At 49.5% G+C, this 13,105-nt stretch overlaps 1 protein-coding gene across 1 annotated transcript in view; it reads right to left on the reverse strand.

Annotated features, from left to right (window-relative positions):
* Nucleotides 1–778: 778 nt before the first annotated feature.
* The window catches only part of AK8 (adenylate kinase 8), a 136,434-nt gene continuing 124,107 nt past the window's right edge, over nucleotides 779–13,105 (reverse strand). The window contains exons 11-12 of the mRNA XM_008563686.1: nucleotides 2,297–2,377; nucleotides 779–1,115 (exon numbers count right to left, since the gene is read on the reverse strand). Coding sequence (XP_008561908.1) covers nucleotides 878–1,115; nucleotides 2,297–2,377 — 319 coding nt within the window. The 3' untranslated portion in view covers nucleotides 779–877. The remainder of the gene's footprint in view (nucleotides 1,116–2,296; nucleotides 2,378–13,105) is intronic.

A 13,105-nucleotide genomic window follows, 5' to 3' on the forward strand; every position in this document is an offset into this window, starting at 1 on the left:
GGATCAATTGCTCCATCAGCCTAAGGCATTGCTGCCCCTCTGGTGTCCACTCCTCGGTCCTGGGGGCTTTGCAGACCCAGAGGGACTATTTCTTTCCAGTCCACAGGACCCGAAGCATGTCTGAAGGAACAGCTAAGGCTGTCTAGAACTGCACTGTCCAGTATGGCAGCCACTAGCTGCAGGTGGCTATTTAAATTTAAATTTGTTGGGCCGGCCCGGTGGCGCACTGCTGTAGTGCGCCGCTTGAGAAGCGCGGCGGCGCTCCCGTTTGTGAAAATTAAATAAAATTTGAAGACCAGTCCTCCAGTTGCACTAGCCACATTTCAAGTGCCCAACAGCCACTTGCGGCCAGTGGCTGCTGTGTGGCACAGTGTAGACATGAGCATGCTCATTCCAGAGAGTTCTGCTGGATGGTGCCGCTCTACAGACGGTGGTGCTTTAAAGCTGCATTTATTGAGTGTTTGTTGTATGCTGGGCGTATAGTTTGTGCTCAGAGCTTTACCTGCATCACCTCATTCAATCCCACAGCAGCCCCATGAGGCAGCTACTGTTGTTTGCCCATTTTGGTTGTGAGAAAAGAGAGCCTTAAGGGCTATGTGATTTACCCAAGGACTCAGTGTGTCGTTGCTGCTGGAGCCAGGGCTCGTCCCAGGTCTGACTCCAGAGACCCGGCCTGCAGCTCTCTACTTCACTGCCTCTGTGGGCTTCATCTGTTCTGTGTTCCAGACTCCCACATAAGGCCACCTTCCAGCCACCCCACCTTCAGGACACACAAGACTATACCCAGAACTCTTTATTGGCTTGGCAGAGGTTTCCAGAAGGTTGGGGGTAGGGGATTAACTTGTTTCCCTGGGGGATGTCCCTTGCTCTGAACCCATCAGGGGACATTCTTGGGCAGGGGATTAATGATCCCACTCTCTATGTATTCGAAGACTGTATACGGGTCCTGGTCCCCATTGATGGTGACAGCCGACTCATAGAATTCCTCCAGCTCAGCTGAATTCCTGTAGAACAGATCTATTTTGAGCTTGACCTGCTCTTCAGCATCCTTTGGGTTCTGCAAGAGGCGAGCCTGGATCTCTGTGGTTGGAGGTGGCTTGTACATGAGGTGGTACCTACAAGGGAGGAGGGAAAACAGGTGACCCATGGGTGGGCCCAGGGGGCACGGGAGAAAGTGACTCTCTGTTCACCAAGTCGGTGTGCTCTGGTCGTCATCACCACTGCTGACAAACACTTACTGTGCACCAGCTGTGTACACACCCTTGCCTGGACCCTGGAGCTACAGGGACATCCAGGACATGGTCCCTACTCAAGACATGAAGAGGAACAGAGATCAGTGACAGGAGGACAGAATACAATAATGCAGTAAGTGTCAAATTCCTTTCTTTCCTTTCCTTTTCTTTTTTCATTCTTCAAAACAATATTTACCAAGCATCTGCTACAAGTCTGGCATTACATCTGCTGTTGACAACGGAATGGTAAATGAGACAGACGTCGCCTCTATGCTTATGGAGCTTACAGTCAAATGGGGCAGTGGGACATTATAACCAGTGTGAGTGGAGAGGACAGGAAATACCACAGCCAGTCACTGTCGAGAGAGACCTCAGGGGCAGGGCTACAAGATGCTTCAGTCACAGACTGTCCCCTAGGAGCAGGGATGACAGATCAGGTTGGTATTTTAGAAAACCCTGGCATTTCCTTCCCACCCCACACCCCCCGTCACCCTCCCACTCCTGAGTCCTTACCAAGAATCGTGGCCCTGGTTATCAGGGAAGATGGAAGCATCTACCTCTTTGTGGTTAAGGAGACTATTGATTGCATTTCAACATGAATGCAGTGATCGTGCTTGGTCCAACTGCAGAACAACCCAGAATTTACCTCCTGTAACTATGGGAAGGCTCCATGGCAAACTAGTTCCGAAAGGGACATGTTTGTGCAGCAGCCCCCTGTGGGATGTGTCAGGGCTCCAGCAAAGGCCCCATGGCAGGAATGGTGACACCCAGCCAGTGCAGCCATTCCACATGCCGGGGTAGAGCTGAAGCCCCGGGACAGAGCTGGTGAACGTTTTGCCAGTGAGTAGCTGCGGACCCTGGGCATGCATTTCCTGTTCACTCTTCCAGGCAAAGCGGGTCAGCAGATACTGCTCGGAAGAGCTAGTTAAATAAACCCCATTTCTGGAGTCTTCTCCCGGTAGTCACCCGTGTCACTCCTGGAGCAGTTCCACCGTGGCATTGGTCAGCCCAATGGAGAGAGGGGGCTCCCTTGGATGGCCGGCCACCAGCAACCCAGCACGAACCTTTCTCCCGTGACGGGATCAGTTCTCCTCAGAGTCAGCTGCTCAATGATAGAATCGAATGGCACATTCAGGAAAAACACCCTACAGGGAGAGAACTATGTTAATCATGTTGTTCTCTGGACTTTATGATGCTTTGACATCCCGGGGCCTTGCTAATCCTGGAGAGACTGCACCCTCCACCCAGGGCCGGCTGGTTCCTGGAGCCAGCAGACGACTCGCCTGCGGACACACCTTTCACATCCACACCAACCCGTCCAGAGCCCGTGCCCCCGTCCACCTCCTTCCTCCAGCTCCCACATGGCAAGCCAGCATTTCCCCTGCCCTCAGCCACCCAGGCCCAGCTGCCAGGCAACTAGAGACCCCCGTAGTCCAGAGCCTGCCGGAATGACCGGCCAATCCCAAGCTTGCTCAGCTTGCCCGCCCTGCCTCGCCCGTCCCTTCCTGCAGAAACCACATAAAGGCCCTGGGCTGAGATGTCCCCTCGCTCCTGCTGCCTCCTGACCATCCCTGTGCTCCTGTGTGGCCCCTCTCTTGGAACTGTGACACTCTGCTTTTGATGGCACTGGCCTATGTTGTCAGCCAGTCGCTTCTGTACATTAAATCTTGGGTAGAATTAAGATCAGAACAATCACTGTGGTCACCTAGGGAGAACCACAGTCTGGACTCTTGTCACCCTGACACTGGGATCAGCACCACTCCCTGCACATGGGTGGAGTTGTTAGGAGTCATCACTCAAGGGCTCCGGGATACCAAACTCAGAGGTCACCAGGGAAAGATGCGGGGTGGGAGGGCTCCCCTGATTCAGGAATAGCCCCCATCACTCCCTGGGGGAGTGGGGGGACTCCCGGGGTGGGGGCGTTGTTCAGGTGAGCTGCAGGGCAGCAGACACTCCATTCTTACAGGAAGGCGGAGTGTTCTCTGGAGCCGCAGACTTGGTTTAGAATCTCGCCTCCACTGTGGGCTTGCTGTGTGACCTTGGGCCACTGACCCAACCTCTCTGCTCCATTCTTACAGGAAGGCGGAGTGTTCTCTGGAGCCGCAGACTTGGCTTAGAATCTCGCCTCCACTGTGGGCTTGCTGTGTGACCTTGGGCCACTGACCCAACCTCTCTGAAAATCAGTCTCCTCAACTATAAAATGAGGCTAGTGATAGTTCCCTAGTGCTGAAGATTTAATGAGATAAAGTGCGTGACGAGCTTAGTGCAGGGTTTGTGCAGACTCAGTGCTCAAATGTGGCAGCTATTATAATTTAATCATTATCATGAGTGGATACTTTTCCTGGAGTCCAGACCCCCTCACTGCCGTGCCCTCCTGGTAGAGGTGTCTGTTCTCACTTTTTCCTTCATGAAAGAGTTCTGAACCCAAAGAGCAGGACACTCAAAGCCAACAGCTGAAATCAGAACCCAGACAAAAAAGATGAAGTGCTCGCTTCTCACGATGTCTCGGGACTCTCAGACCAGCAGTAACTGGGAATATACCTCTCAACTCCTAGATCCAGTGGTTTAGTCTCCACCCCCATGGTTTTTGAGCAATGGAGCCCTTTCTTTATATAAAACCTTACTTAGGAGAATGGTTCTGGACCAGGGGTGATCTGGACCAGGGAAGACATTTGGCAATGTCTGGAGACATCTTCAGTTTTCACAGCAGGAGAGGGGATGCTCCCAGCATCAGTAGTTAGAGGCCAGGGGTGCTGTTGAGCATCCTACAATGTGCGGGATGCGCCCACCAAGAGAATTCTCTGGCCCCAAATGTCCGTAGCACGAGCTTGAGAGCAGCCTTAGGATGGAGCGTGAACAAACGCAGGTGCCACAGCTCTGGTTGGGAGAATGCATGTTTGGCAGGGTTGGGTCTATGCCTCCAACAGATTCTCAGTGCTAGTTCTTAAAAATGGTTATGAACCACTGGCCTGAGCCCAAACCTCATGTTTTCCAGAGAGATGAAGGGCCTGGCCACAGCAGACTAGGAAGAGGTGGTAAAGGTGGGCTGCCCCGGATTCTGTACACAGTCCTTGTACCCACTGGTCCTTGTACCCACCCAGTTTCCCTGGGTTTGCAGAAACTCGATGGTGTTCCCAATTCCCTCTGGGGAGCCACCCTGATCCCCTCCCATCCCTGTGGCTTGGTGGGAACTAACTGGCCCCAGGGCTGCAGGGCTGGGTATGAGCGAGGCTCAGAGGTGACCAATGTGAGTGCTGGCTCGTCCTGGCCACAGGAGTTGGTTCAGGATACAGGGCTGCCCCACATCGGGCCAGTGAGAGGCTGGCCCAGGGCTTGCTGCAGAGAAAGGAGCTTCATTTCTGCTGAGGCTGCAAAGCTGATGGAATGGAAGCCCTGGGTTGCCTGGGGCCTGTACCCAGAGAGGACCTACCTGAGAATGAAGCCTCCCCAGAGACAGCAGAGGGAGGGCAAGAAAGAGTGTTTGGGGCCCTGGGTCAAGCTATGCCTGCAGCCAACATACTCCTCAGCGTTTCACTGATATGAATACATGACCCTCTTCTTTTGCTCCAGCTGGTTTGAGCTGGGTTTCCTGCGATGGATGCCAAAGGGTATCTAAGACACCTAGTCTCTCCAATGCCACTTGCTTTCAGAAAATGTGTGAACTTTAAAAGTGTGAGCTCCTCCCACGGCCTCCCTTCTCCTTCTCTCACTTTGCCCATGCTCTTTGCTGAGGCTCGCTGCCTCCCGGGCACCGGGAGGCCCCTGGCTGGTGCCTGACGACGGCCACAGCCGCCCCTCCCTGTGGCAAGCACGACCGTCTCCCCAGCAGCCTGGAGGGGCTGGGAGCCATGAAAATCCCCTTCTTCCCTGCACATGCTCTCGATAATGACTTCCATTCACAACGTGCCGCAAAACAACAGCCAGCAAACAAAACACGTGAGATGGGGGAGCACGTAAACACGGGGGGTGCAGGTGTTCCCATGCGCTTTCATCCCTTAAGCGCTGAACACCCCCACACCCCCCGTTATTCCCAGCTCCAACAGCAGCACCAAACCCGGCTGTCACTGCAGCTGGCAAAGAAAGGAAGCCAGTTTGGAAATCCCTGATAATTGAAGCTGCTTCATAAACAAACAAGCCCCCAATTGAAAGATTTTTAACCCAGCGTATCAAGACGGCTTGTCGTCATTGAAGGGGATGGCTTGTGGAACACTGGCAAGATCAGAAGCACGAGGACACCAAATTGGTACTTGAAACACGTCCCTGGGAAGAGCCTCACTGGAGAGGGCTGTATTCCATACTGGAAGCTTCTGATTATCCAGGTTCTAGCACCGTGGTGTGACAGCTGGGTGGCTGGGGTCAAGGGGAGCCTGGGCCAAGCAGCTGAGATCTGCTGCCCCATGCATGCCCCCACCCCCCGTTTTTGTTTTCTGCTCTTCACTTACAATAATACAGCTGGGAAAGGGAGACAGTGAAAGCAAAGAAAACACAGAGCAGGGCGTGCCAGGCAGACGCTGCTGGCATGCATGTGTGTGGCAGGTGCTTGGATTGATCGGGCGGGTGCTACTCCTGCCTTTGGAACTGCAGAATTTCAGGCTGGTGGGTGCCTCAGGAGGTGAGGTGGAAGGTGCCCTGGGAGGCCTCTAATCCCTCACCACTCCAGGTGGGCTGCCTGGAGCAGTGGAGTCGGCACTGCCTGGGAGCGTGCAGCAGTGCAGATCCCAAGCCACTCTGCCCACCCACTGAATTGGACTCCAAGTTTTAGCAAGATCCACAGTGATATGTAGGCACATTAAGTTTGGGGAAGGGCTGCTTTGATCTTGTGTTTCCAAGATTTGTCTGGTGTTGAGAATCATCTGGAGGCTTTTCTAAAATACAGGTTCCGGGTACTGCTCCCCATCCCCAACTGAACCCAGGGAGACCTGTATTTGTAAGTCAGCAGCTCAAGTGATTTTGAGGCTTGGAGGCATGGGAACCATGGCTTTAACCCACAGTCTCACACTTGGCCGCACATTGGAAAGATCAGGGAGCTTTCAGAATACTGAGGCCCAGGCCCCACCCCCAGAGGTTCTGATGTAATGCATCCGCGGTGAGGCCTGGGAATGGGGATTTCTAAAAGCTCCTTGAGTGATTGTACTGTGTAGCCAGAGTTGAAAACTACTGCTCTGATTCAATCTATTTAGTGTGCAAGATGGGGAAACTGAGTCCCAGAGAGGCTAGGGGCTCATACTCTGTCACCCCAAGCATTGGTGTCAGATACCCAGTGACAGCTGGGACCTTTCAACCTGCCCTCATAATGCCCCTCTGGCCACGCTGCCTGAGGCTCTGTTTGAGGAGCAAAGAAGCCTCTTCCTCAAAGACCTTGAAGCTCATCCCTTGCTCCAGAGCCAAATTCACTGGAAATCGAGGGATGGTAAATCAAGAGACAGGATATACAATAACCGACTTGAAATATGATGTCCAGTCCTGCCCAGAGACCTCTTCATCTCAATCAATAAGCCTCCATCATGCGTAAAACCCTATACAAAGCACCATGGTGTAACCACAACGGGATATCACTTCACACCTACTAGGATGGCTATTGTCAAAAAAAACCCAAAACCTGAAAATAACATGTGCTGGCAAGGAGGAGAGAAACTGGAATTCTTGTGCATTGCTGGGAGGAATGTACAATGGTATAGCCACTGTGGAAAATGGTGTGGCAGCTCCTCAAAAAATTAAACAGAGAATTACCATATGATTCAGCAACTGTACTTCTGGGTATATACCCCAAAGAATTGAAAGTGGGGACTTAAACAGATATTTGCACACCCATGTCCATAGCAGCATTATTCACAATAGCCAAGAGGTAGAAACAACCCAAATGTTCATCTAGAGATAAATGGATAAACAAAATGAGGTACATAAACCCAATGAAATATTACACAGCCCTAAAAAGGAATGAAATTCCGACACGTGCCACAATGTGCACGAAACTTGAAGACATGATGAGTGAAATAAGCCAGACACAAAAGGACAAATACTGTGTGATTCTACTCATAGGTGGTCCCTAGAGTAGTCCAGTTCATAGAGACAGAAAGTAGAATGGTGGTTTCCAGGGGCTGGGGGAGGGGTAAATGGGTAGTTAATGTTTCATGGGTATGAAATGATGAAAAAGTTCTGGAGGTGGACGGTGGTGACGGCTGCACAACACTATGAATGTACTTAACACCACTGAACTGTGCACTTAAAAATGGTTAACATAGTAAATTTTATGTTACATGTGTATTACCACATGCACAGAAGCGCTATCCTGTAGTTACTAGGTGTTATGGTGAAGGCAACCAGGAGAGGGTTCTCTGGCCTTGAATAAACTTAAAATTTAATGAGGTTCTGAATATATACACATGCATGCAAATAAATGGATAAACCAAATAATATAGACTATGTGACAGTACTAACTCTATACAAACTGTAGTGCAAATGAACACAAACTTTCAGAAAAGAGGAAGAAATACTTCTCAACTCATTTTATTAGACAACCTTTCCTGATACCCCAAACCAAAGTCACCACAATAAAAATACAGACCAATAGCCCTCATGAACACAAATGCAAAAGTTCTCAGTAAAATATTAGCAAATTGAATTCAGCAATACATAAAATGAATAATACATCGCAACTAAGTGGGATTTAGCCTGGGAATGGAAAGCTAACATTCAAAAATCAATTAATGTAATTTACTGCACTGTTAAAGAAGAAAAAAACAAAATCATCTCAATAGATGTGAAAAAAGCATTTGATGGAATTTTATAGCAATGCCTGATAAAAACTTTCAGCTAACTAGAAGTCAAAGGGAACTTCCTCAACCCAATAAAGGGCATTTGCCAAAAAAAACTATAATTATTGTACTTAATGATAAAAGACTAAACACTTTCCCCCTAAAATTGGGAAAAAGGGAAGGATGTCCACTCCTGCCACTCCTGTTCAGCATATTACTAGAAGTCCCAGGTTGTGCAAAAAGGCAAGACTAGGAAATAACAAACACACAAGTCAAAAAGGAAGAAACAAAACTGTCTCTATTCGCAGGTGACATGATCATCCAAATAGTCTCAAGGAGTTTTCAAAAAAAGCACTAGGAACTAATAAGAAAGTTTGGTGAGTTCACGGGATATAAGATCGATATACAAAAAATAAATTGGCTTTCTAGATACTAGCAATAAACCATTGGAAATTGAAATTTAAAAGTATCATTTATAATAGTATAGAGACTAAAGAGGTGTGAAGCAAAAAACAAAGTTTGTGTGCTGCAAAGTACAAGACACTGATGAATAAAATCAAGACTTAAATGGGGAAGCCATGCCGTAGCCATGGATTCAGAGACATGATGTCTCAAAATGTCAATCTTCCTCTAATAGATCTATAGATCCAATGCGATCCCAGTCAAAACTCCAACAAGGTTTTTTGAAGATTCTATGCAAATTAATTCTAAAATTTACATGGAAAGAAAAAGAAATTAGAATTATTAAAACAATGTTTTAAAAGAACAAATTGATTTCAAGACTTACCACAAAGCTACAGTAATGGAGACAGTGAAAGGACACATAGGTCATACGCAAAATAATAACTATCATCTTAACCACTACCTTATACCATGCATAAAACTTAATCACAGACCTACACGTAAACATACAGCTATTAAATTTCTAGAAGAAAATCTTTGTGATTTTGGGTTAAAGATTTTCCTAGATATGACACCAAAATCATGACCCATAAAGGAAAAAAAGCGATTAATTGGGTTTCATTAAAAGTCTAAGAATTATAAACTTCTGCTTTTTAAATGACTGGGAGAAAATACATATCGGATAAAGTATTGTATCCAGAATATATGAAAACATGAACTGTATGTACAATCACTGACATACGCGAGGGGGTACAATCAGATCCCTTAGTACCTTAATACTGCCAGGTCTGATACGCAAACTGGGCAAGTCTGGTCTTGCAAAACAGTTGCCTGAGAAAGGCTCAAACTGCTTCCTCCTTGCAAGGCAGTGGCACAGTCTGGGCTTCAAACAAACACTCGGCCTCTGTCACGCAGAGCCCGTTTTTGAGGCTGAAACATGCCTAGAGCGCACTCTCCCCGGCAGGCTGCTCCTCTCAAGGGGAACTTTGCAATGACTGCCACCGAAGAAGGGAACCAGAGAAAAGGAGAGACACCAAGAAAAATGCAAAATGACACCAGAGAAGAACACTTAGACTGGTCTGCTTTGACTAAAATGTGTTCTCGTGACACGTGTCAATGAACACGTAAGATAGAAGCTGCTGCCAAATGAGTCTCCGCACGAGGGTCTCCACGACATCTACAGGTGGAGAGGGGCAGCCCTGTGTCAAGAGGTGACTGCGTCTGGGATGGCAGTGTGTGCTGGGCAAGCTGGGAGGGGTCATCAGAAGGAAAGATGTGGCTGAGTGGGGGGTGGAAGGAGGACAGGTGGATGGAGAGCACCTGGGCAGGGGGGGCAGAAGGTGCGAGTGAATTACGCAGAGGCTACCAAAAATAAAAAAAGTAAAGATGAGACCACCTGCAGAAGGACCCGAGGCTCTGAGCATGCTAGGGGTGGACTGTCTGCAGATGGGGCTGGACTGCCTTGCTGGAGCTGTGTCCTTCGTGCCTGGCATGTGCTAAGTGCTACATAAAGATGCTGAGAGCCAGCAGGTAGCAGTGGGTGCATGAGAGAACCCCCTGTGATTCTGGGGAGGCCCAATTCATCTCACAGAGAAGCGCCCCATCAACTCCACGAGATCGACTCCACGAGATCGACTCCACGAGATCGACTCCACGAGATCAGCTCCCTGGTCCTCCTGGCAGGCGTCCTGGGCCACAGGTGCGGGCTGCAAAGACTCCCAGACCAGCTGTCAGAAAGGAGTAGGCACAGGAGAGAGCAGTGTCGGCAGGAGTTTGGCCACAAGGACTCCCTGGAGTCTGGAGAAGGCCCTGGCCAGAATTTTTAAATGTTTGCTATGTTCATTTTTCACTCTGACAAGAGTGCAATTTGAAAACTAAAGGCCAAACACCTCAACCTCACGTTGCCACCCCGTGCTCCGCCTCCTTTCTGCAGGTGCAGCTGCGGTGTCCCCTCCCAGCTCCTCAAAAACAGAGGCTCCCGCTCGCCATTTCCTGTTTAAAACTGCATAATTGATAGTGGCAAATCTACCCCAGCTATGTCTAAAATCTCTCCAGGGGCAAGAAAAACACTCTCCAGGACTGTCATTAACTAGTCCATTAGCAAGCACACCCGGCAGTTTACCACGTGCCACACAAAACGCAGCAGTCTGGTTTAAGGAGAATGACCCAGGCATCAAATTCCTGCATAATCCATCTCCATTTTAAAGTCATCTTAAAACGTCTGCCTCCTTCACCACTGGGAAGAAAAAGACTCATTCCTCTGCGCACCGCCACCTGGACACTCCCCAGACAATAATGAAACGCAAACTGTCGGAAGCCAGAAAGTTCTGCAAACTTTTCCCCAAAGAGAAAGGGAAATGAGTTTAAGGCAAAAATGACAGCGGACGAGTGGAAAGCTGGCTGGAACCTCAGGAGCAAATCCTCCTTCCCAGTGGGCCTGAGAGACCCTGGCCCATCCTTGGGGTGGGGGACCCAGCAGGGATAGGAGCGTGCAGAACTCGCTGGTGAGGCTCCCCTAGTGCAAGTCACCCGCAAGCATGTGCAAGCCTTATGGTGGCTCTGGGTCAGGAAACTGTCCATGTGTGGGAAGCCATGTCCCCGGGACCAGGAAGCCACACTGCAAGAGTGAAGCCCGCTCGGAGCTCTCCAGGCTCCCGTGACTTTTAAGTATATCTTCACGTGGGCGGTTTCCACATCCTCAAGTCTATTCCCAGCGACTGTTCAAGCTCTTTTATTATTATTATTACTATTTCTAAAACCAAGCACCTGCTTTTTTATCCTACTTGATTACAATAAATATGTCCGTTATAGCTCAGGGTAAATTCCTCCTTCACAGGAGAGTACAAATAATACTTCGCTCAGACCGTCGGTTTGCTGCCCCCCCAAAAACTGCATTTCTAGTCAGAATGGGATGGGAGAAGTGGTTCAAGAACTTTTCCCTCAAGGACCTGAAGAGGGTTTCCAAAGAAATAATCCAGAGAGACACTTTGTGATTTGTGAACAAACACTATTACACTATTACGACAAATAGGCCACGATGCAGAAATCCATTCACGATGTGTTGCTGTCTGAAAACAGCTGGGTTATAAACCAGGCGGTACTGTTTGCTCCCATTTCAAAAATGCATAGAAAAAAAAGGACCGGAGCGTTAAGAATGATTGTTCCTGAGTAGAGGAACCATGAGTAACGTTTCTCTTTTTAGCTCCACTATATTTAAAAAACATTTTACAGTATGTTATGTGACTTTTGTAAGGAGAAACAAACCAGAGTTGTTTGTTTTGTTTAAAGCCAGACTCTATAAACATGGGAATCAGGAGGAAAAAAAATGTTCTGTGCGAGGCAGTGGCAGAACAATAGGGTTGCACAGGGGTGGGGCCAAGCGCCCGCTCCGTGTGGTCCTTGCACAGTGCTTTGCTGGTACACAGTCTCTGGGGGGTACGGGGAGAGGACCTCTGATTTGCAGCTTGTGCCAATGTCCCTGGTGTAAATACTCCCAACATACTCAATTTCAAGCTGATGCCAACATGACAATGTCATTGAACACAGAGCTTCAGCACTCCCCAACCAGGCAGCCCTCTGAGGTGGAGCACGGACTACTGGTCCCATCTTACGGGCAAGGGCACCGGTTGCAGCCACCATCTATCAAGCCCTTGTGTTGTAAGCCAGGCACTGTGACTATACTGTTTTATCTAATCCTCACAACACCCTGTGAGGCGCAGGCACTGCTATTACGCTTACTTTTCACGTGAGGAAATAAACAGGGCCAGGAAAGATTAGGGCCCTGTATAAGGCCCAGTAACTCCTGTACAAGGTTACTCGGCTAACAAGTGGCAGAGACTTGAACCAGCACTGGCTGCTTTCAGATCCTGCCCATCACCACCTGCGGTGCCCTTCCTCTCCATCATGGAGATCGTCTTGGATGGGGGCCATGTGTGGCTGAGCTGTTTGCTTTGAGCCCTCTCCAGATGTGCAAGATGCGCTACAGACATTTTGGGGGAGGTGGGATGGGAGGACGGTAAAGATTCCACAGAACACAATGGAATGAGCAGGCCCATGGGAAGGAAGCAGGACCTGTGGGCCTCAGCCTCGGGTCTGTCCCCACTTTCGCATTTGGGGATAAGAAATAGAGACCTGTATGCCTCTGGCCTTCTCCAGTCTCAGAGCTGGGAGCACCCCCGTGCCCTCTGGGGTTGCATCCCTCACCTGCATGGGGGAACCCAGGTGTGGGACCCACCAGGCCTTGGAAATGCGGTAGATGAATGTTTACCTTCACCCTCAAGTCATTTGGTTAAGTGGCTGCCATGCTGGGAGGGTTGGAGGAGGGCTGACAGACACTGGTGTCTGGGGGAACACTTCTTTGAGGTGGCATCTGGTGTGTTTATCCTACTCTCAAAAGACTCTTGGTTAAGTGGCTGCCATGCTGGGAGGGTTGGAGGAGGGCTGACAGACACTAGTGTCTGGGGGAACACTTCTTTGAGGTGGCATCTGGTGTGTTTATCCTACTCTCAAAAGACTGTGGGTCTGGGGGTGCCAGCCCCAGCTTGAGGACCCTCACTCTCATGTGCTTGTCCCCAGAGTGCCTGGCACCTGGCAGTCCCAGCCTTCTCTGCCACTCAAGGGCACTGCCCTCTCCCTCATTTTGGGGGGCCATGGGCATACTGAACCACCTACTGCTAGACCAGCCAGGCTGTGCCAGGTCATGGTGACATCTGTACC

This window comes from Galeopterus variegatus, unplaced genomic scaffold (assembly GCF_000696425.1).
Source record: "Galeopterus variegatus unplaced genomic scaffold, G_variegatus-3.0.2 Scaffold176, whole genome shotgun sequence".
Taxonomy (NCBI): domain Eukaryota; kingdom Metazoa; phylum Chordata; class Mammalia; order Dermoptera; family Cynocephalidae; genus Galeopterus; species Galeopterus variegatus.